Consider the following 22,664-nt stretch of genomic DNA (forward strand, 5'->3'; position numbering starts at 1 on the left):
GGCTGTGGGAGGTGAGAATGGCTGTGGGAGGTGAGAATGGCTGTGGGAGGTGACAAAGGCTGTGGGAGGTGAGGGGGTGTAATCAGTGCTGGCACAGCAGGTCCGGTGTCCTGGCAGCAGGTGGGGGGATGGTTTCCAGTGTCTGCCTCCTCGTGTCACAGCCGTGTGCTCCCGTGTGCTCACGTGTGCGCCCCTGTCCCAGCTGCAGTACGGCGACAGCAAGGACAACCCCCTCAAGTACTGGCTGTATAAGGAGGAGGGGGAGCGGAGACACCGCCGGCACCGGGAGCGGAGGGAGAAGCGCTCCAAGGACAAGAGCAGCTCCTTCTCGGACAGGGAGGGCGAGGAGAGGCCCCGGGAGCGGCGGCACAAGGACGGCTCCCACGGGGACAGGGAGAGGCACCGCGGCAGCGGCGAGAGGAAGGAGCGACCGTCCAAGGACGAGCACCGGAGGAGGGAGGCCAAGGTGCGTGCCGGGCTGTGAGGGCTCCGGGCCCTGACCCAAGCTGTGAGGGGCCCCAGGCCCTGACCCAAGCTGTGAGGGGCCCCGGGCCCTGACCCGGGCTGTGAGGGGCTCCGGGCCTCACTGGGCCTGTGAGGGGCCCGGGCCCTGACCCGGGCTGTGAGGGGCTCCGGGCCTCACTGGGCCTGTGAGGGGCCCCAGGCCCTGACCCGGGCTGTGAGGGTCCCGGGCCCTGACCTGGGCTGTGAGGGGCCCCGCCCCTGACCCGGGCTGTGAGGGGCCCCGGGCCCTGACCCGGGCTGTGAGGGGCTCCGGGCCTCACTAGCAGTGCTCACCAGGTACTGCAGCCTCGTGTGTCGTCTGAGCTCCTCTGGTGCCCAGTGTTCGCCTCACTCCTCACAGCTGGCTGCTTTGGAGGGCTGGGGAGGCAGGTCCCAGAGGGCTGCACCCCGTGGCGGTGGCCTGTGCGCAGGAGCACCCCTCGCTTACCTGCAGAAGCGTCTCTGTCACTTCCGCAGTTCTCGGGTCGGCCGTCCCTGACTGGGAGTTCCCTCTCAGCCCAGTCAGGACGCTGACGGGGAGGTGGCGTGTGCGGGTCTCCCGGTGCTGAGGGTGTCCCCGGGACATGCAGGAGTGTGGACTTGCCACTGAGAGGACTCTGGCGTGGCCGCTGCTGTGGTTGGGGGTGCCGGCCGTGGGCTCTGCCGGGAGTGCTCCCGTCTGCTGACACTGATCTTGCTGCTCTCTTGACAGAATGGGGAGCACAGGAGCCGGGGGGCACGGCAGGACCACAGCAGTAGCCGGTAAGGGTCCTGCGGGTGGGGTCTGCCCCGAGCTCAGTGCTCTCGGGCGCTCCTGCGGATTCCGAGAGGCCTTGGAGGCCGGATGAACCCCACACCCCTTGTGTCTGGGTCCTGGGTGGGCTTGGAGACCGTGGGATGGGCCCTGGGGGTGGCGACACTTGGCAGGACGGGGCTTGTTGGGGGTCAGAGGCGGGGAGCACGGAGGGTGGACATCTCCTGCCCAGCACACCCTCAGTCCATGGGTCAGTCAGGGTGCAGGGCTGTGTCACCGTGTGTGGGGTGTGTGTGTATGTGTGTGTGTGTTTGTGTGTGTGTGTGTGTGTGTTGGGCATGAGAGTGAGGGCCCTGTGTGTATATGCGTGTGTGTGCGCACGTGCATGTGTGTGTGAGCGTGCATACGTACGTGTGTGTGTGCATGCGTGCATCTGTGTTGGGCACTGAGCGTGAGGGCCCTGTGTGTATATGCGTGTGTATGTGCGCATGTGCGTGTGTGTGAGCATGCATACGCATGTGTGTGTGTGCATGCGTGCATCTGTGTTGGGCACTGAGCGTGAGGGCCCTGTGTGTATATGCGTGTGTGTGTGTGCGTGTCTGTGTGTCTGTGTCCCGTGCATGTGTGCTTGTGTGTGTTGGGCACGGGTGGATGTGGGGCGCCTCAGAACCAGGCTGTCGGTGTGGGGTGTGGCCGCCACCCTCCCTCCTGGGCGATTAGGACACTGGTTTTGTGAAGGTTACAGATTAGGTCAGTGCATAAACTGGAGCTGCCTCGTTCTCATTCTTCATTGCCTGCTCTGAGCAAAGCTGTCACTTCCCGGGGGCCTGTGGGGGGCGCTGGTGGGCTGTGTCCGCCACCCTGTCTGAAAACAGTATCACTTCAAAATGGTGAAGCTTTATTTTGGTTCCAGCCAACTTTGAAGTGTGATTTGCAAGCAGGCGTATTTCAAAGATGCAGATATTGGGTGTAAGTCAGTGTTTGAGGCTAGCGATACAGACGAGGACGTGTGACTGTGTAGGTCTGTATCGTTCCAAGGACATAAGAGACACGATTCTCAAACACTTGCCACTGGAGACACTTCCTGTCTCGGACGACTGGCAGAGCGGGGATGACTCCACCTGTCTGAGCTGTCGTAAACCCTGAGAAGCTCGGACACCGGAGGCAGTTTTCTTGTTTTGTTTCAGGGCTCACTCCTGCCTCTGCACTCAGGAGTCCCTCAGGTGCTCAGGGGACCATTTGGGATTCTGGGGACGGACGTAGGTCAGCCCACTCCACTATCTCTCCAGCCACCTGTGGCAGTTCTAATTAACTCCAAATGTTAATGAGAGCCACGCACATGTAAAATGCCTCATTTGTAAGGCTTCCTGTAGAAGGTGAACTTCCAGTCTGATCCACTTTGATTCCAGGCACGTGGAGAATCTCGGAAAGAGCAGTGGAAAAGATAAAGACAAAAAGAGAAAGGTGAGACTTGCTTCTTGATTCTCTCTTCTTTCTTTCTTTCTTTCTTTCTTTCTTTCTTTCTTTCTTTCTTTCTTTCTTTCTTTCTTTCTTTCTTTCTTTCTTTCTCTTTCTCTCTTTCTCTCTTTCTCTCTTTCTCTCTTTCTCTCTTTCTCTCTTTCTTTCTTTCTTTCTCTCTCTTTCTCTTCCTTCCTTCCTTCCTTCCTTCCTTCCTTCCTTCCTTCCTTCCTTCCTTCCTTCCTTCCTTTCTTTCTTTCTTTCTTTCTTTCTTTCTTTCTTTCTTTCTTTCTTTCTTTCTTTCTCTTTCTTTCTTTCTCTTTCTTTTCTTTCTTTCTCTTTTTTTTCTGGCCACACCGGGTGGTGCTTAGAGCTTCCTCCAGGCTCCTCACTCAGGTATTAGACCTGGCAGCTTGGGGGACCGTATGGAATGCCGGGGATTGAACCTGGATTGGCTGCCTGACTGTGACTCTGGCCGTTCTCCTGCGCTGACGTGTCCCCTTGAGAGAGCCCCGGTCACATGGTTAATTCGGGCAACCCTGGGGGCTCATCAGACATGCTGTATTTTAGATTTTTCTGTTTGTTTTTGGCCACGCTTGACCGTGCTCAGGGCTTTTTCTGACTCTCCTGAGAGGTCCCTCCTGGCAGTGCTCAGGGGACCATGTGGAGTGCCGGGATTGAACCCGGGTTGGCTGCGTTCCAGGCAAGTGCCCTACCTGCTGTGCTAGTGCTGAGCCTGGGACACGCGTGAGACCCACTAAAAGTGGGACAGACAGCAGTGATGGGAGCGGCCAGGGGTCCAAGGCTGTGGGGAGTGATCCGTTCGAAAGCCAGCAGACGCGGGGACGAGTGCTGTGCCCAGCAGCCCCCAGGAGCCCCCCAGCCTTGGGCCTCTGTTCGCACACTCGGACGTGCCCTCACACAATCTCAGTGCCGCAGAGGAGGGCAGGCGAGATGGCACAGAGCTCGGGCGCAGCCTGCCCAGCCTGTCCTCAGCACTGCGCGTGTGTCTCCGACGCCTCGTCCCAGCACTGGCGCCCCTGGGGACTCCGCTCAGGGCCGCCACGAAGCACGTTGGCTGCAACACCCCGAGAAGAGGCACAGCGAGACACGGAGCTGACTTGGGGTAGAGAGCCTGTGTTTCTGTTTCGTCCTCCCAGTGGGGGGACAGAAATGGTGTCCAGGCCACACGACACGCTTCCTTTGGAGAGTCCCCGATCTCCAGGCGTCCCCAGATCCCAGCGTGGTCCTGGGGCACACCGCCCCTTGGCTCCTGGCACCGGCCCCTCACGCTTGGTCTCTCTGCGCTGGCCTGGCCCTGTGAGCGTGCGGAAGGCGCAGGCTCGAGGCTGGGTGCTCACGTGATGCCCTTGCCCACGCACGTCCTGTCAGACCCTTTCTGAGGGCGTGCACAGGCACAGAAGGTCTCTGGGAGCTCATCCTGCGAGCCTGCGGCGGGGCCTGCCGGGAGGGTGGGGTCTCGGCCCCTGGCCCTCCAGGGCCTGACCCGCTGTCTGACCCTGCAGCACAGCCGAGAGGAGGCCTCTGTGGTGTGGAAGGCGGCTCCCAGGCCCGGCAGTGAGGAGTACTTGGTGAGTGGGGCGGGCACGGCCCACGCCAGCACAGTCCTGTCCCCCGAGGTGGAGTGGAGTTGGCCCAGGGGCCTCCGTGGACAGGGAGGTCCGTGCACTGAGGGCTGGGCCGTGCCTGGCACTACCCCAGCCTGGACCTGGCCATCCTTCAGCCCGGCCCGGCCCAGCGGACTCCCCTCGTTGTCCGACTGGGCTCTCTGGGACTCACTCCTCCGGGACCCAGCCAGGCTGGCCTCCAGAGCCCCTGCGGTCCAGTGAGGAGCAGGGGAGGCGGGGCAGGGCCCTGGCCTGCGGGGCAGCGGCCAGCTGGTGCTCGTGCTTCCCAGCAGCGGGGCGGCAGCTGAGGGGCAGGCCCGGCGGACTTGCGTCCTCTCAGTCGTGCTCCCCCGGGGGCGGCTCTCCGTAGTGAGTTAAGGCTAGTGATGCTAGTTTTTAAATAAGTGCTTTTCAGGTGAATCAGAAAACTTCCTTCCTGGCCATCTGCAAGAGTCAAATGTGTCACTAAATTCTGTGTTACATTTGTTGTTTCTCGCCTCCAGGAAATTGAAAAGGAAGACACTGATGTAGAAAATGCTGGAGCTGATGAGTATACACCCAGCTTTGAGGATGATTTTGAAGTGTGTATGGAAACCAAGCATTCTTACTGTATCTGTCCTTAAAATCAGTCGCTTCTTTTTTCTTTTTTAAAATTTCTTAAATTTTACTGAATCACCGTGAGATAGTTACAAGCTTTCATGTTTGGGTTACAATCTCACAATGATCAAACACCAATCCCTCCACCAGTGCACATTCCCCACCACCAATATCCTCAGTATACCTCCCTTCCCCACCCTCCCCCTGCCTCCATGGCAGACAATATTCCCCATACTCTCTACTTTTGGGCATTATGGCTTGCAACATAGACACTGAGAGGTCACCATGTTTGGTCCATTATCTACTTTCGGCATGTATCCCCCATCCCAACTGGTTCCTCCAGCCATCATTTTCTCAGTGATCCCTTCTCTACTCCATCTGCCTTCTCCCCTCTGCTCATGAAGCAGGCTTCCAGCTATGGGGCAATCCCCCTGGCCCTTGTATCTACCATCCTTGGGTGTCAGCCTCATGTGATGTTATTCTATACTCCACAAATGAGTGCAGTCCTCCTATGTCTGTCCCTCTCTTTCTGACTCATTTCACTTAGCATGATACTCTCCATGTTTATCCGTTTATAAGCAAATTTCATGACTTCATCTCTCCTAACAGCTGCATAGTATTCCATTGTGTAGATGTACCAAAGTTTTTTTTAACCAGTCATCTGTTATTTAGGGCACTCGGGTTGTTTCCATATTTTGGCTATTGTGAACAGTGCTGCAATGAATATATAGGTACAGATGTCATTTCTGCTGTGCCCTTTTTGCATCCTCGGGATATATTCCCAGAAGTGGTATTGCGGGGTCATATGGAAGCTCGATTTCTAGTTTTTGAAGGACTGTCCATATTGTTTTCCAGAAAGGCTGGACCAGTCAGCATTCCCACCAACATTGAAGGAGCGTCCCTTTTCCCCCACATCCACGCCAGCACTGGTTGCTTTTGTTCTTTTGAATGTGTGCCAGTCCCTGTGGTGTGAGATGATATCTCATTGTTGTTTTGATTTGCATCTCCCTGATGACCAGAGATGTGGAGCACTTTTCCATGTGCCTTTTGGCCACTTGTATTTCTATTTTGAGGAAACTTCTGTTCATTTCTTCTCCCCATTCTTTTGATGGGGTTGGAGGTTTTTTCTTTTACAATTCTACAAATATCTTGTATATCCTTGATATTAATCCCTTACCAGATGGGTGTTGGGTAAATATTCTTTCCCATTCTGTGGGCTCTTTCTGTATTTTGGTCACTGTTCTTTTGACGTGCAGAAGCTTCTCAGTTTGATGTAGTCCCATTTGTTTATGTTTGCTTCCACTTCATGGTCAGTGCTGTTTCGTCCTTAAAGATGCTTTTAGCTTCAATGTCAGGGAGAGTTCTGCCTAGATTCATGTCAAAATCAGTTGCTTCTAATAATTGAAAGTTACATTTTTAAAAGCATGATTGCTCTTGTTTGTGTTTGTGTGGGGCCACACCCAGTGGTGCTCGGGTGACTCCTGGCGTTGGCTCAGGGATCACTCGTGGTGGGGCTCAGGTGGTGCTGGGGTCACACTTGCCCTGGCCGCATGCAGGGCAGCACCTCACCCGCTGTACTCTCTCCAGCCCCAAGTGTGGTTGCTTTAAAACGTACTTTTTTTTGGCTTTTTGGGTCACACCTGGCATTGCACAGGGGTTACTTCTGGCTCTGCACTCAGGAATTACTCCTGGTGGTGCTCGGGGGACCATATGGGATGCTGGGAATAGAACCCGGGTCGGCTGCGTGCCAGGCAAATGCCCTCCTCGCTGTGCTATCGCTCCAGCCTCCTAAAACGTAAATATTTTTTGCTGCTATTTCTGCTGGTGGTTTGAGACCACTTGGGCCCTCCCTGTGCTGTTCTGGCCGTGTGGGATCTGCCCGTGCAGGGGGTGCATTCGGGCTCTTGAACCACTCCAAAGGCCCCTCACTTCTTACTTTTTTTTTTTTCCTTTTTGGGTCTCACCCAGCGATGCTCAGGGGTCACTCCTGGCTCTGCACTCAGGACTTACCCAGCCGTGCTCAGGGGACCATATGGGATGCTGGGAATTGAACCCGCTGTGCTATCGCTCCAGCCCCTTCTTACTTCTAACATCAGAATTTCTTTGATTTTGTGCTCTTGTCTATAAGTTTCCTTTCTGCCACTGCTTACTGTTGCATTGTGACTAAATGGTTTTACAGTTTGAACATTTTAAAGTGTGTTAAAATGTACATGGAAACATGTGTGTACATATGTATACACACATATATATAACGTATAACGAATGGGTTGGAGCGATAGCACAGCAGGTAGGGTGTTTGCCTTGCATGCAGCCGACCCAGGTTTGATTCCTCCGTCCCTTTTGGAGAGCCCGGCAAGCTACCGAGAGTATCCTGCCCGCACGGCAGAGCCTGGCAAGCTCCCTGTGGCGTATTCGATATGCCAAAAACAGTAACAACAAGTCTCACAATGGAGACGTTACTGGTGCCCGCTTGAGCAAATTGATGAACACGGGACGACAGTGCTGTAGGACAGGACAGTGCTACAGTGACAGTACAGGCTCTCAGCATCTGTTTGCGTATTATCTTATTAATAACTATATATAGTTCTGTCTAGCTCAATTTTTATTTATTTCGTTTTGGGGGGGTCACACCCTGTGATGCTAAGGAATCCCTTATGGCTCTACGCTCAGGGGCCCAAACCCATGTTGGCGCGTGCAGGCAGGCGCCCTATCTGCTGTCCTGTGGCTCTAGCCCTGAAACATAGTATAATTTTTCAGAGCAACAGACACATCCGCGTATACAGATTAATTATCAGTATCTTTGAAATCTATGACGTATAAAAATCTGTCTTTGTGAGTCCAGTTTTACATCACAATTTCTATGTGTTCTTGCAAGTCAGCTTGTGTGAGAGGTCCTGTTTTCTTGTGTGCAGGACTATGTAGATGACTTTGAAGTTTGTGACGGAGATGATGACGAGAGCACCAACGAAGCAGAGTCAAAAGAAAAATGTGAGGAACTTCCTCCCGCCAAGCGGAAGGAGATACAAGAGATACAGAAAGCCATCAATGCGGAAAACGAGCGCATCAGCGAGCTGTCCTTGAAGCTGCTCAGGAAGCATGCTCACCTGGACGGCGAGCAGGAGTCAGGAGCAGGTGTGTGTATGGGCACGTGTCCATGTGCTTCGAACATGGCCCGACCACAGGCAGTGGTCGTAGTGATGGTGCTGGGCAGGCCGAGGGGCACTCAGGAATGCTGACGGCATGCGTGAGAGGGTGCATGATGGTGTGAGAGGGTGAGAGGACGTGAGAGTATGTCTAAGAGGATGCATGAGGATATGTGAGAGTATGTCTGAGAGGCTGTGTGGGGGTGAGACGGAGTGAGAGTGTGTCTGAGAGGATGCATGAGAACACGTGAGAGTGTTTCTGAGGTGTGTGAGAGTGTGTCTCAGAGGGTGTGTGAGAGGATGTGTGAGTGTGTATCTAAGGGTGTGTGAGAGCGTGTCTCAGGGTGTGTGTGAGAGGATGTGTGAGACTATCTCAGAGAGTGTGTGAGAGTGTGTCTGAGAGGCTGTGTGGGGGTGAGAGGGAGTGAGAATGTGTCTAAGAGGATGCATGAGAATATGTGAGAGTGTGTCTGAGAAGGTGTGTGAGAGGGTGCGTGAGGGTTTGTGAGAGTATATCTTAGAGGGTGTTTGAGAGGATGTGTGAGTGTGTATCTGAGAGGGTGTGTGAGAGTGTCAGAGGGTGTGTGAGAGGATGTGAGAGAGTATGTGAGAGTGTGTCTTAGGGGGTGTGTGAGAGGATGTGTGAGAGTGTATCTGAGAGGGTGTGTGAGAGTGTGTGTGAGAGGATATCTGAGAGGGTGTGTGAGAGGGTGCATGAGGGTTTGTGATAGGTCTGAGAGTGTGAGAGGGTGTGTGAGGGTGTGTCTGAGACGTGTGAGAGTGTGCCAGAGAGTGTGTGTGTGAGAGGGTGAGTGGGGTGTCTGAATGAGACAGTTGTGTGAGGGTGTGTGTGAGTTGTATGTTGGGGATGAGGGTGTGTAAGGGTGTGCAGAGGGCATGTGTGATTGTTAGGTGAGAGTTGTACACGAGGCTGTGGATGTAAGGGGTATGTGACAGTGTTGTAGGGTGGGTGTGACAGCCGAGGGTCTGTGAGGTTGTGTGTGCACAATCAAGGGCTGACTCCTGTGTTCCCAGGGACCTCCAGGTGGTCGGCCTGTGCATGAGTCCGTTGTTCCTGTGGGGTGGTTGCTGGTCTGCTTTGCTAATTCCACTGTCTCAGTCTCCCCAAAGGCGTGTCCTGTGCTGGGTGTCCAGGCGCAGGGCTGAGACCTTGTGTGGCAGCAGAACTCAGGCTGGCACCTGGCACGCGTAGGAAAGGGCCCACCAGGGGTTTTATTCAGGAGAGTGGGTTTGTGTCTTGCTCAAAACGTTGGCATCTGGGTATAATGATTATTGAAAAATAGGATCGAGGGGCTGGAGTGATAGTACAGAGGGTGGGGGCCTGCCTTGCACTTGGCTAACCCGGGCGTGGTCCCCAGCACTCCAGATGGTTCCCCCAAGCCCAGCAGGAGTGATTCCTGAGCGCAGAGCCAGGAGTAACTCCTGAGCATCTCCGCGTATAGTCCAAGAACCGAAGAATCAAAAAAGGACTCGGGATCAGAAACTGTGACATCCTGATAAAATGTTAGCTTTAAAAATAGCGCAAAAACTCAGTTAGTTAGTTTGGGGATGGGGTCCAGCCCCTGCCTTGTGTGTTTAAGATGTTCCGACCTGACATCACGTGCCCGATCCCAACCAGCACCACTCAGTGTGGCTCCACAACAATTCAGAAACAAAATACACTATACATTGTTTTTTTTTAAAAAAAAGTTGAAATGCAGGGCTCAAGGGATAGTGCAACAGTAAGTGCTTGGCTTGCATGCACTGACTGGCTTTCCACGTGTGGCCCTAAGCCCTGCCAGGAGCGATCCCTGAGCACAGAGCCAGGAGTAAGTCCTGAGCACAACCAGCTGTGGCCCAAAAGTAAAAAGAATTAATACAAATGGGAAAGTAATTAAGCGGCGGCGTAATGCTCCCTTGGGTTACCTGGTAGGAGGAGCAGTCAGGGCCAGGGTTACGCTCCGTGGTGGCTGTGGCGGCCGCTGAACACTGCTCAGGTAGAGCAGTCACTTTGCCCTGCCGTGCTCTGCCACAGAGCTGGGAAGCGGGCGGGGCTGCTGATCGTAGAACGTGCGGGAAGCGCAGTGGAGACTGAAGACTCTGCTGGCCAGGGGCGGCCTGCAGCAGGCTCTCCGCCCTCGTGTCCTGGTGCTCGGGGCGGGAGCAGCAAGCTGGGCCGTGGGGCTGTTGCGCCTCACGAGAATTGGGCATCGAGTGTGAGTTCCGTTCGGAAAGTTGTTGGCTTTCTCGGCTGATCGCTGAGTAACCTTTTATTGCTCTGTCCAGTTTGGTGCTTAACTGCCCAGCATGTACGGTCAGAATTGACAACCCCTCGGGCGAGACCTTTTTGTTTGGGTTTATTTTTCACTCAGGTCACTTCTGTGCAGGTAAGCATTAGCACTGGCCTGGCCAAGCAGCTCAAGCCCTCCCAGCCACAGTGGTACGTAGTATGCAAAATCTGTTCATTGCCGCTGGTGGCCTGGGCTGTTGCATTGCCTTCAGTGCCTCAGTTTCCTTCTCTGTAGCATAAGCTTAGGGCATCTTTGAAGGTATTGTAAGGATTAATACGTTGGTCAGTGTAAGTGCTAAAGTGTGTTAGACACACACAGTGTAGGGATCTCGCCTCCTCCTGCCAGAGATGCTCCCACTAACCTGGGCACGGATCCTTCCAGGCTTCTTAGTAACTGACAGCACCTGCTTAGTAGCTGTTGTGTCTACTGATCCCTGCATTTTAAATGGTGGGTGGTCCTGTCGCTCACCTAGTTGGCTTGTGGACAGAACCAGGGAACACCTTTTACAGCTGCTAAGAGTAATCACCTTGTTAGCATGAAGGGGGTAGTACTGTGCCTCATCTTGCTATAGATGGTGGAGAGTACTCGTGGGTAACTGTGTTCATAGCTAGCGGAGAATACTCGTGGGCCACCATCCTCGTAGCTAGGGGAGAGTACACATGGGCCGCCATCCTCGTAGCCAGCGGAGAGTACTCGTGGGCCGCCATCCTCGTAGCTAGCGGAGAGTACTCGTGGGTCACCATCCTCGTAGCCAGGGGAGAGTACTCGTGGTTCACCATCCTCGTAGCTAGCAGAGAGTACTCGTGGGCCACCATCCTCGTAGCTGGGGAGAGTACTCGTGGATCACCATCCTCGTAACTAGTGGAGAGTACTCGTGGGCCACCATCCTCGTAGCTAGGGGAGAGTACTCGTGGGCCGCCATCCTCGTAGCCAGCGGAGAGTACTCGTGGGCCGCCATCCTCGTAGCCAGCGGAGAGTACTCGTGGGCCACCATCCTCGTAGCTAGGGGAGAGTACTCGTGGGCCCCCATCCTCGTAGCCAGGGGAGAGTACTCGTGGGCCCCCATCCTCGTAGCCAGGGGAGAGTACTCGTGGGCCACCATCCTCGTAGCCAGGGGAGAGTACTCGTGGGCCGCCATCCTCGTAGCCAGGGGAGAGTACTCGTGGGCCACCATCCTCGTAGCTAGCGGAGAGTACTCGTGGGCCGCCATCCTCGTAGCTAGGGGAGAGTACTCGTGGGCCACCATCCTCGTAGCTAGGGGAGAGTACTCGTGGGCCACCATCCTCGTAGCTAGCGGAGAGTACTCGTGGGCCACCATCCTCGTAGCTAGGGGAGAGTACTCGTGGGCCCCCATCCTCGTAGCCAGGGGAGAGTACTCGTGGGCCACCATCCTCGTAGCCAGGGGAGAGTACTCGTGGGCCGCCATCCTCGTAGCCAGGGGAGAGTACTCGTGGGCCACCATCCTCGTAGCCAGGGGAGAGTACTCGTGGGCCGCCATCCTCGTAGCCAGGGGAGAGTACTCGTGGGCCACCATCCTCGTAGCTAGCGGAGAGTACTCGTGGGCCGCCATCCTCGTAGCTAGGGGAGAGTACTCGTGGGCCACCATCCTCGTAGCTAGGGGAGAGTACTCGTGGGCCACCATCCTCGTAGCTAGCGGAGAGTACTCGTGGGCCACCATCCTCGTAGCTAGGGGAGAGTACTCGTGGGCCCCCATCCTCGTAGCCAGGGGAGAGTACTCGTGGGCCGCCATCCTCGTAGCCAGGGGAGAGTACTCGTGGGCCGCCATCCTCGTAGCCAGGGGAGAGTACTCGTGGGCCACCATCCTCGTAGCTAGCGGAGAGTACTCGTGGGCCACCATCCTCGTAGCTAGGGGAGAGTACTCGTGGGCCACCATCTTCGTAGCTAGCGGAGAGTACTCGTGGGCCACCATCCTCGTAGCTGGGGAGAGTACTCGTGGGCCACCATCCTCGTAGCTAGGGGAGAGTACTCGTGGGCCACCATCCTCGTAGCTAGGGGAGAGTACTCGTGGGCCACCATCCTCATAGCTAGCGGAGAGTACTCGTGGGCCACCATCCTTGTAGCGGGGGAAAGTACTCGTGGGCCACCATCCTCGTAGCTGGGGAGAGTACTCGTGGATCACCATCCTCGTAACTAGTGGAGAGTACTCGTGGATCACTATCCTCGTAGCCAGGGGAGAGTACTCGTGGGCCACCATCCTCGTAGCCAGGGGAGAGTACACATGGGCCACCATCCTCGTAGCCAGGGGAGAGTACTCGTGGGCCCCCATCCTCGTAGCCGGGGAGAGTACTCGTGGGCCACCATCCTCGTAGCCAGGGGAGAGTACTCGTGGGCCACCATCCTCGTAGCCAGGGGAGAGTACTCGTGGGCCACCATCCTCGTAGCCAGGGGAGAGTACTCTTGGGCCACCATCCTCGTAGCCAGCGGAGAGTACTTGTGGGCCACCATCCTCGTAGCTAGGGGAGAGTACTCGTGGGTCACCATCCTCGTAGCTAGGGGACAGTACTCGTGGGTCACCATCCTCGTAGCCAGGGGAGAGTACTCGTGGGCCACCATCCTCGTAGCTAGGGGAGAGTACTCGTGGGCCACCATCCTCGTAGCCAGGGGAGAGTACTCATGGGCCACCATCCTCGTAGCCAGCGGAGAGTACTCGTGGGTCACCGTCCTCGTAGCCAGGGGAGAGTACTCGTGGGCCACCATCCTCGTAGCCAGGGGAGAGTACTCGTGGGCCACCGTCCTCGTAGCCAGGGGAGAGTACTCGTGGGTCACCGTCCTCGTAGCCAGGGGAGAGTACTCGTGGGCCGCCATCCTCGTAGCCAGCGGAGAGTACTCGTGGGCCACCATCCTCGTAGCCAGCGGAGAGTACTCGTGGGCCACCATCCTCGTAGCCAGGGGAGAGTACTCGTGGGCCCCCATCCTCGTAGCCAGGGGAGAGTACTCGTGGGCCACCATCCTCGTAGCCAGGGGAGAGTACTCGTGGGCCACCATCCTCGTAGCTAGGGGAGAGTACTCGTGGGCCACCATCCTCGTAGCTAGGGGAGAGTATTCGTGGGCCCCCATCCTCGTAGCTAGGGGAGAGTACTCGTGGGCCACCATCCTCGTAGCCAGGGGAGAGTACTCGTGGGCCACCATCCTCGTAGCCAGGGGAGAGTACTCGTGGGTCACCATCCTCGTAGCTAGCGGAGAGTACTTGTGGGCCACCATCCTTGTAGCTAGGGGAGAGTATTCGTGGGCCCCCATCCTCGTAGCTAGGGGAGAGTACTCGTGGGCCACCATCCTCGTAGCTAGGGGAGAGTACTCGTGGGCCACCATCCTCGTAGCTAGGGGAGAGTACTCGTGGGCCACCATCCTCGTAGCTAGGAGAGAGTACTCGTGGGCCACCATACTCGTAGCCAGGGGAGAGTACTTGTGGATCACCATCTCACCATCCTCGTAGCTAGCGGAGAGTACTCGTGGGCCACCATCCTCGTAGCTAGCGGAGAATACTCGTGGATCACCATCCTCGTAGCTAGCGGAGAGTACTCGTGGATCACCATCCTCATAGTAGCGGAGAGTACTTCTTCCATGTTCCGCAGGACCTGCCTCCTCTACAGAACTGTGAATGTGCTAGTTGTGGACTCCTCAGTCCCTGTGCTGAGCACTGCCCTTCTCTAAGGGTTCTTTCAACACGGGATTCCAGGGCTGCGTGACATCTCAGGCATGGTCTGATGGCTGCACTGGCACGGAGTTGTGCCTCTGAGTAGGGTCCTTACTCAGGCCTCCATCCCGTGGCAGCTCTCGGCTCTGGTCCTCAGCGACCGGCAGGGAGGGTGTTCTGAGGTGGGAGAGCGAGGCCTGCAGGAGACCACTCGGCCACAGAGCACCAGGCTGGTGCCTTGCGGGTGGGTGGTGTGAGTTTGTGGCACATGGAAAGCCGGTGGAGAGGAGTGAGCTACTCAGGCAGGAGAGAGAGAGCTCTAATTTCTCCTCAGATGCAAAATGCCTCTCCAGGTGGGAGAGACGGAGGGATCTGGAACTGAAGAAGTAGATGCAAATGACCAGTGCTTAAGGGAGGGGAGGCCCTGTCCACAGGAGGGCCCCAGCCTCATCCCTGGACACCCCCGTAGGCCTGTCTTCGCCTTTTGTCTGTCTCTTGTTCAGCTCTCCAGTCCGTGAATGTCCCGGGCAGAGGGCAGAGTCGGGGGCTGGGGGCCTTCTCCAGTCGCAGCTGCCTCAGACTGCCATGGCAGAGTTGGCGCTCGCACGGACTGCCTGGCGGTTCCCCGACGAGGGCGTTCCTTGGGGCTGGCGAGAGCGGCGCCTCAGTCTCTGGGCTGGCGTGAGACTCCCTAGCGGGCTCTGCACGCTGCCATGGTCTGACTCTTGCTCCTTGGTTTGCTGAAGCGAGTTTCCCCGAGTCACCCGGCTCCTCTCCTGGTGCAGAGGCCAGCACTTCTCCCTCCAGAGCCTCGGGCTGTGGCATCTTCATGGATTTCGCAACGGCCTCACACCGGCAGAAGAGTCGCTCTCAGGCCCTGAAGCAAAAGTAAGTGCACGGGGAGACTTCCGACAGGCGGTGCAGGCCTTGATAGACGTTTCCCCAGCCTAGTGTACTAAGAGAAGCCTTTTGTTTTCACCACCGTGCTGGTGTGTGGGGGCAGGGACTGAGGGAAGCCTGTGCTGCAGACCAAGGGAGACACCCACGTGTCAGGGCCGTGGTGTCAGCCCAGGAGGAGGAGGAAAGAACAGCCTGCTGAGTGTCCCAGCTCTGACACTGAGCCACAGGGGTCACCAGTCCTATGCTTGAAAGCTGTGAATTCAGGTGTTCGTGGAACTCAAAAGATATAATTTCAAACCAGGTGTCCCTAGGCGCAACTCACACAGCAGGTGTGACAGGGAGGGTCAGTGAGAGCAGAGCAGGTGTGACAGGGAGGGTCAGTGAGCAGAGCAGGTGTGACAGGGAGGGTCAGTGAGCAGAGCAGGTGTGACAGGGAGGGTCAGTGAGCAGAGCAGGTGTGACAGGGAAGGTCAGTCAGTGAGCAGGTGTGACAGGGAGGGTCAGTCAGTGAGAGCAGAGCAGGTGTGACAGGGAGGGTCAGTGAGCAGAGCAGGTGTGACAGGGAGGGTCAGTCAGTGTGAGCAGAGCAGTTGTGACAGGGAGGGTCAGTCAGTGAGAGCAGAGCAGGTGTGACAGGGAGGGTCAGTGAGCAGAGCAGGTGTGACAGGGAGGGTCAGTCAATGAGAGCAGAGCAGGTGTGACAGGGAGGGTCAGTGAGTGAGAGCAGAGCAGGTGTGACAGGGAGGGTCAGTATGAGCAGAGCAGGTGTGACAGGGGGGGGTCAGTGAGCAGAGTAGGTGTGACAGGGAGGGTCAGTCAGTGTGAGCAGAGTAGGTGTGACAGGGAGGGTCAGTCAGTGAGAGCAGAGCAGGTGTGACAGGGAGGGTCAGTGAGCAGAGCAGGTGTGACAGGGAGGGTCAGTATGAGCAGAGCAGGTGTGACAGGGAGGGTCAGTTGTGTAAAAATAAAAAGAAAAAGAAAGGGCGCGCAGGCGAGCGAGGCAGGTGAAGGAAGGAAGAAGGCCAAACTGGTTGCTCGATCGGTTTATTTCATGTCCATCTCCATTCTCCTCTGATTCTCCTCCTGCTTCTTTCTCCCCCATCCTACTTCATTCTCTCTCTCTCTGCCTCTCTCCCGGCTCTCGGTCTCTCTCTCGATCTGTGGATCTGGCCCCCGTGGATCTGGCCCGTGGATCTGGCTCCGTGGATCTGGCCCCTGTGGATCTGGCGCCGTGGATCTGGCCCCAGTGGATCTGGCGCCGTGGATCTGGCTCTGGCCCCTCATACAGCTACCTTAAATCTCCCCCGTCCCCTAGCAGCCTGGGGCTTATCTAAAGGTGTGGTTACAATCCATAGGGGCTATAGTTCTATCTCTTAGGGGAATGCCTTCACTAGGACAGAATCTCTCTTTCAGCAGGAGGATCCACCCAAGGGCAGAGTCCCATGAATGTGTTTCTCTTCTCCTCAGCCAGCAAACATATAAGAATTCATAATATTAATCATTTTGTATGGACACAATAAGAGATGCATTAAAGCTTATAGAATTGCTCTCCTGGGGCCATCTCAATCTCAGACTATAGTGCTCAGGCCAGATCAGTCTTTCCTATCCCAGGCAGGGTCCCAGTCTCATAATTACTATTGGATCATGACAGCATTTGTCTATGATCAAGCTCTTAACTTATAGTTAAGAATTAGGCACTTTGGCCAGGCCCATCTCGATGCCAGGGTAGCACATAACTCACCGCTTGCCCTGGATCCTTCCCGTCCCACGTCGGGGACCCTACTTTGGGGTGCTAGGAACTGAGGGCAACTGAGGCTTAAGTGGAGAAAGCAGATGCCCAGGAGGGAATATCGAGGCCAATTAAGTCTTAAGTCATAAAAACATAATATTGTCTTCTTGTGTCTATACAAAAAAGACATAGCTTTAAAGTAAATTATTCAAAAGGCATAAAGAGGAGAGAAAGGCAATGTTATAATATTCAGTGTCCTAGGAAGTTCTGACCTTACCAATTAACAGAGTTTGATTAAGGGAAGAGCAGATAAACTGGTAGAATTGGTTACAGATAAACAAAAGAATGGGAGTGACTCGGGAGCACTTTGATGGGTGTGACTGATAAACCTAAGCTCCTTGTGGCAAGGGGGAAAGGACAAACCAATGATATCCAACATCTCCCCCTTTTCTGTTTACAAAATTACAAAAATTTGAAATAGAAAGAGGAACAATCCCAAACACAATACAGTTTTATAAATTGTAGTAAAATTTCAGTCCGACCCTTGGCCAGAGCAGTGCTTGTAGTAGTAAAGCGTCCAATTGTCCTGCACTGTCCAAGGGTGAGGTAAGTCACCAATGATGAGAGTCAGTTAGTCCCATTCTGAAGAAATGAAGTGTCTGGATCAGAATTGAAGAGCTGTTTCTGCAGCAGCAGCAGTAGTGGTCACAGCAATGAGTCCTAGAGGAGCAGCTATAGGAGTCTGATGAATTTCATGAAGTACTGGATCAGGCAGGGAGCACTGGAACAGGAGCATCACAACTTCTGTCAGGAGTCCTTCAGCAGAGGGATGCAGCCATTCTCTGGTCAGGTTCACTGGCAGTCATATCTGTGCAACCTAGCTTATGTTTGGAAAAAATACTTCTTAAAGTTATTAGAGGCTTCGACCATTGGGGTTTGGTACTTCTCCACGCCTGTGGATAAAGAGACAGAGGAAAAGCTCCAATACAAATGGATATCCTAGAGAGAAATGAGAAGGTGTTCCTGTTAAAAGTCATTCTTTCCTCCTTTGGAAGCTGAGGCACCTGTGAATTCCAAGGAAAGGGTAAAAGTAAAGAATTATTAATCCAAAATATGGGGTCCTGGCGTTTTCCATTCTACAACCTGTAAAAGAAGGATACAAGGAATGCTCTTAATGTGGCCTTGTGATATGATAGAGGAGCTAGAGGCCTTTGCTGCAGGCCCTCTGATGCAAACTCCTCCTCTGGTTTCCTTGTGGCTTCCAGCTGAAATCAGCTTGGTGATGGCTTGTGACTGGAATTTGGAGGGTTGTAAAACTGCAGAGTTCTGAAAGTTAAAGCAGGCAGATGAATTCGGCTCCTGATGGAATGCAAAACGGGACCCAAAGTTTCTTGGTGGGGTTGTCTGTTGAAAAAAAAAAACATAGCCTTTTCCTCGAGTGAGGAGTCTCCCTGTTATCCAATTTGTCAATTTTAATCCAAATAGGAAAATTAACAATTTTCTGACTTTGTGCATTTTCCTGAAAATGCCTTTCAGCTGCTGTATATTGCTCTCTTTGAGGTAAATTAAAAAGTTTAAAGTGAACAGTGTCAAGGACAAGGAGTCAAACGGGGCATACCTCCTTTTTTTTTTTTTTTTTTTTTTTTTTAAACTGTGCTCAAGTCATAGATCCAGTCAGACCAGAATGAGATCAGATAAGAGTAATAAAGGAAAAGGAAAAAAAAAAATTCAGAGCACTTTTGTAAAACAGCTTGTAGCTGCTGAAGCAATTTTTGAACTATAGTGTTTGATGCATTTAGAGACATAGTCATAATACCAGGGAAGAAACCAACAGCATAAACTGAGTTTGAGATGATATTAGCCAGCCCTGGCACATGGGCAATGAAAAAACCAATGTGGCAAGTTACAGCCTTCATTGGAAGCTCTTTTCTGGTATCCAAAATAACCTGCTTCATAACCATGCACACACACAAGCAGAAGTATCCTAGTGACAATGCCTTCTGTCCCTCACCAGACTCAGCATCTGTCATGGCTGAGTGGGTGAGCACCCAGGAATGAGGCATCTCTGTGCCTCCTGGGTCAATAAGCAATTGCTGAGTGGGAGAATAACCACGTACCCACTGGCCCTGAAGCCGTTTTCCTAGAGGTGGCATCTCATGAACTAGAAGTAGAAGTTCACTTCCCCAAAAATAAAACTGTACCAGCCTGAATTTTTGAATAATCTTCTTTGGAAATAGCATATCACCACAGGTTCTGATAAAAAACTTGAGATTCAGTTGTCCAGACTGAGTTCCTGACTGATGGTCTTTGGAATTAAGACTAGAAACTAGACAAGGCTTTCTCCACCTCTGACCTGACTGAGGCCTCTCAGGGTAGCTGAGCCCTTTTATACAAAGTTCTGCTTGGTTTGCCAGCGCAAATTCACCAATAGACACAACTCTTTGATTCCAAATTTCCTTACTTTTATCCTGGCTCAAAACCTGATGCCCATTAGGTACAGAACTCAGCTCTGCATATCCCATATGCGGGATAGCTTCCTGTTCCCTGAACTCAGCCGCTTGTTGCTGAGATTCTAGATGCACTCCATGAGTGGAGTCAGAGATTGGCGACACCTTTACCTTCACTGTCAGGAAATCCTCCAGACAACCATGAAAACCTGATGTGCTGCTTGCAAGGTTCACTTGAGCAAGCTTCCTTTCTACCTGGGGGCTCAAATCTTGTCCCTTTACACCAGAATTTAATATGTCGGGACTCTGAGTGGGGCAAATGGTAACTGTATCAGGACAGGGAATATCTAACACATTGCTCCCTGCAGTGGCTGGTTGCAGTGAATCTACTGACTGGAGCTCTGAAGCTCCACACTGGGGAGAAGGGCTGCAGCTGGGAACATCCCCTGGTTTTGCGGGGCCTGGGGCTGGCCCCACTGCAAGTTTCCCGAATTGGGGTCAGCAGCCACGCCAAGATTGGAGGGACAATCTCTGGCCCAATGGTTTCCCTTACGGCATCGTGGACAAGGTCCAGGTGGTGCTCTCACAGTGGCACGGTTTGGAGGTGCCCTGCAGTCCTTACGGAAGTGGCCTGATCTCCCACAATTAAAACATTTACCCTTATCTTGCCTCTGTATGGCATAGGCCTCAACAGCATTAATACGTGCTTGATGTTTGATAGAACCAACATTCCTACATGCCTTCAAGTACCCCATAATATCCTCCTTCTCCTTAATGGGGCGCAAAATGGCCTGGCAATCCTCATTAGCATTTTCAAAGGCCAATTGTTTGGACAAAAGCTCCTGAGTTTCCTTACCCTTCACCTGCTTTTCTATAGCTTCCATCAGTCTCCCTATGAAGTCTGCATAAGGTTCTGAGACTCCCTGAATAATCTTTGTATAGCTTCCCTTGAATTCAGCGTCTGCATCAATCCTCTCCCAGGCCCACAAGGCGATATCACGGACGTGAGAAAACACAGCACGAGGCAAGGTGACTTGCTTTTTAGGGTTGTGCCATTTCCCTTCACCTATTAACATCTCATACGTCAATTTTATCCCTGAAAATTTTCGTCCAGTGTGGCCTAGGCTCTGTAGTTTCGCCTTGGCCTCATCACTGAACCACATCCTCCACTGCATATACTGAGAAGGGCTTAAGCACGTCTTAGCAACCACGTGAAAATCTTGAGGTACCCAATGAGCCTTTTTGCTCCAGCCTGTAAGATACTCCTTACAGTACGGAGATGTAGGTCCGTACAAGGCACAGGCCTTTTTAAAATTACTGAGTGAGTCCATTCCTAACCCTTCATAAGATGGAGGCTGATTTTCCTCCAGCTGGATGGGAAAAAAGAGATGGAGCTCATGGGGTCTGGGTGGAATTGACCATTTACGGTCGAGAGGTCTCAGCTGTAAGCTTCTGTCGGGAGCTTGTCCCGAGCGACCTGGAGGCCGCTTAGTTGAACGGCGGCGGCTCCTGTGAAAAGCCTCCTCTACCAAGCCGCTCTCAGACTCAGAATCTGAGGAAGTGGTAGCTGGCTCATCATACCCATCACTTTCCTCTGATTCACTAGAAGTGGAGTCATACAAGGGAGGTGGTGGTCTCTCTGGTCTAACGTCAGTAGAGAACGTTAATTCATCAGTGGCAGAGCGATTTTTGCCCTGAGAACGTGTCTGCACTGGAAACGCCTTGAGCTGCTTTCGGGGTTTGGGTACGGGAGCAGCCACGCATTGAGCAGCAGGCTTCTTTCTAGGCTTGGGTATGGGAGGAGCTGAGGGTAAGGCTCTCTCCGTAGTAGAAACTTTCTTTACTTCATCCTCAAATTTAAAATCCTCTCTGTTTAACTCCTGAGGAAAGCCTCCCATAGCATGTCTAATTTCCTCCTCCTCAGAGGTATCTTCCAAAGCTTTGAGAATGGAATTAATGATTTCCCAAGTTACCCAGAATTGTTTGGGGATTTTAGCCCCTCCTTTAAATTCCTTAAAGACATTATCCTTAATTTTTTCCCAAACCTTAGGCTCCAAAGTACCCTTATCTGAAAACCCAGGATGAAACTTATAGACAATTTTTAGGCAGGACCGAAGTTGGTCCCGAGAAACATGATGCCCAGTTCTCTTTGCAAAATGCTTAATTAATTCAATAAAAAACTTGCCACGTTCAGTTTTGCGCGAAAAATTTTGAGCGGACTTCTCGCGGCACTGTTTTTGTCCCATCTTACTGGGGCAGTAAGTCTAGTATTTTAATTCACTGCACCACAAAATTCTGTACTCCCACCAAACTTTTCTAGAGTGAAGTTCTACCGAACGCTATTCTTACCTTTAGTTGCACACTGGTTGAAGGTTCGTGCACGCACAGGGACGCCAGTTGTGTAAAAATAAAAAGAAAAAGAAAAGGGCGCGCAGGCGAGCGAGGCAGGTGAAGGAAGGAAGAAGGCCAAACTGGTTGCTCGATCGGTTTATTTCATGTCCATCTCCATTCTCCTCTGATTCTCCTCCTGCTTCTTTCTCCCCCATCCTACTTCATTCTCTCTCTCTCTGCCTCTCTCCCGGCTCTCGGTCTCTCTCTCGATCTGTGGATCTGGCCCCCGTGGATCTGGCCCGTGGATCTGGCTCCGTGGATCTGGCCCCTGTGGATCTGGCGCCGTGGATCTGGCCCCAGTGGATCTGGCGCCGTGGATCTGGCTCTGGCCCCTCATACAGCTACCTTAAATCTCCCCCGTCCCCTAGCAGCCTGGGGCTTATCTAAAGGTGTGGTTACAATCCATAGGGGCTATAGTTCTATCTCTTAGGGGAATGCCTTCACTAGGACAGAATCTCTCTTTCAGCAGGAGGATCCACCCAAGGGCAGAGTCCCATGAATGTGTTTCTCTTCTCCTCAGCCAGCAAACATATAAGAATTCATAATATTAATCATTTTGTATGGACACAATAAGAGATGCATTAAAGCTTATAGAATTGCTCTCCTGGGGCCATCTCAATCTCAGACTATAGTGCTCAGGCCAGATCAGTCTTTCCTATCCCAGGCAGGGTCCCAGTCTCATAATTACTATTGGATCATGACAGCATTTGTCTATGATCAAGCTCTTAACTTATAGTTAAGAATTAGGCACTTTGGCCAGGCCCATCTCGATGCCAGGGTAGCACATAACTCACCGCTTGCCCTGGATCCTTCCCGTCCCACGTCGGGGACCCTACTTTGGGGTGCTAGGAACTGAGGGCAACTGAGGCTTAAGTGGAGAAAGCAGATGCCCAGGAGGGAATATCGAGGCCAATTAAGTCTTAAGTCATAAAAACATAATATTGTCTTCTTGTGTCTATACAAAAAAGACATAGCTTTAAAGTAAATTATTCAAAAGGCATAAAGAGGAGAGAAAGGCAATGTTATAATATTCAGTGTCCTAGGAAGTTCTGACCTTACCAATTAACAGAGTTTGATTAAGGGAAGAGCAGATAAACTGGTAGAATTGGTTACAGATAAACAAAAGAATGGGAGTGACTCGGGAGCACTTTGATGGGTGTGACTGAT

At 53.1% G+C, this 22,664-nt stretch overlaps 1 protein-coding gene across 6 annotated transcripts in view; it reads left to right on the top strand.

The window, feature by feature from the left end:
- DYNC2I1 (dynein 2 intermediate chain 1) overlaps positions 1-22,664 on the top strand; it is a 47,624-nt gene that overhangs the window by 7,073 nt on the left and 17,887 nt on the right. For 3 of the 6 annotated variants that reach the window (XR_008630434.1, XM_055140972.1, XM_055140970.1), the window contains 7 exons: positions 203-466; positions 1,217-1,266; positions 2,668-2,722; positions 4,243-4,308; positions 4,848-4,925; positions 7,854-8,073; positions 14,777-14,918. Coding sequence is in view for 5 of the 6 variants with exons in the window: in XM_055140972.1 (XP_054996947.1) it covers positions 203-466; positions 1,217-1,266; positions 2,668-2,722; positions 4,243-4,308; positions 4,848-4,925; positions 7,854-8,073; positions 14,777-14,918 (875 nt within the window). In the remaining variant the exon portion in view is untranslated. The remainder of the gene's footprint in view (positions 1-202; positions 467-1,216; positions 1,267-2,667; positions 2,723-4,242; positions 4,309-4,847; positions 4,926-7,853; positions 8,074-14,776; positions 14,919-22,664) is intronic. The other 3 variants (XM_055140971.1, XM_055140973.1, XM_055140974.1) reach the window with 3 other exon arrangements.

Source organism: Sorex araneus, chromosome 1 (genome assembly GCF_027595985.1).
Source record: "Sorex araneus isolate mSorAra2 chromosome 1, mSorAra2.pri, whole genome shotgun sequence".
NCBI lineage: Eukaryota > Metazoa > Chordata > Mammalia > Eulipotyphla > Soricidae > Sorex > Sorex araneus.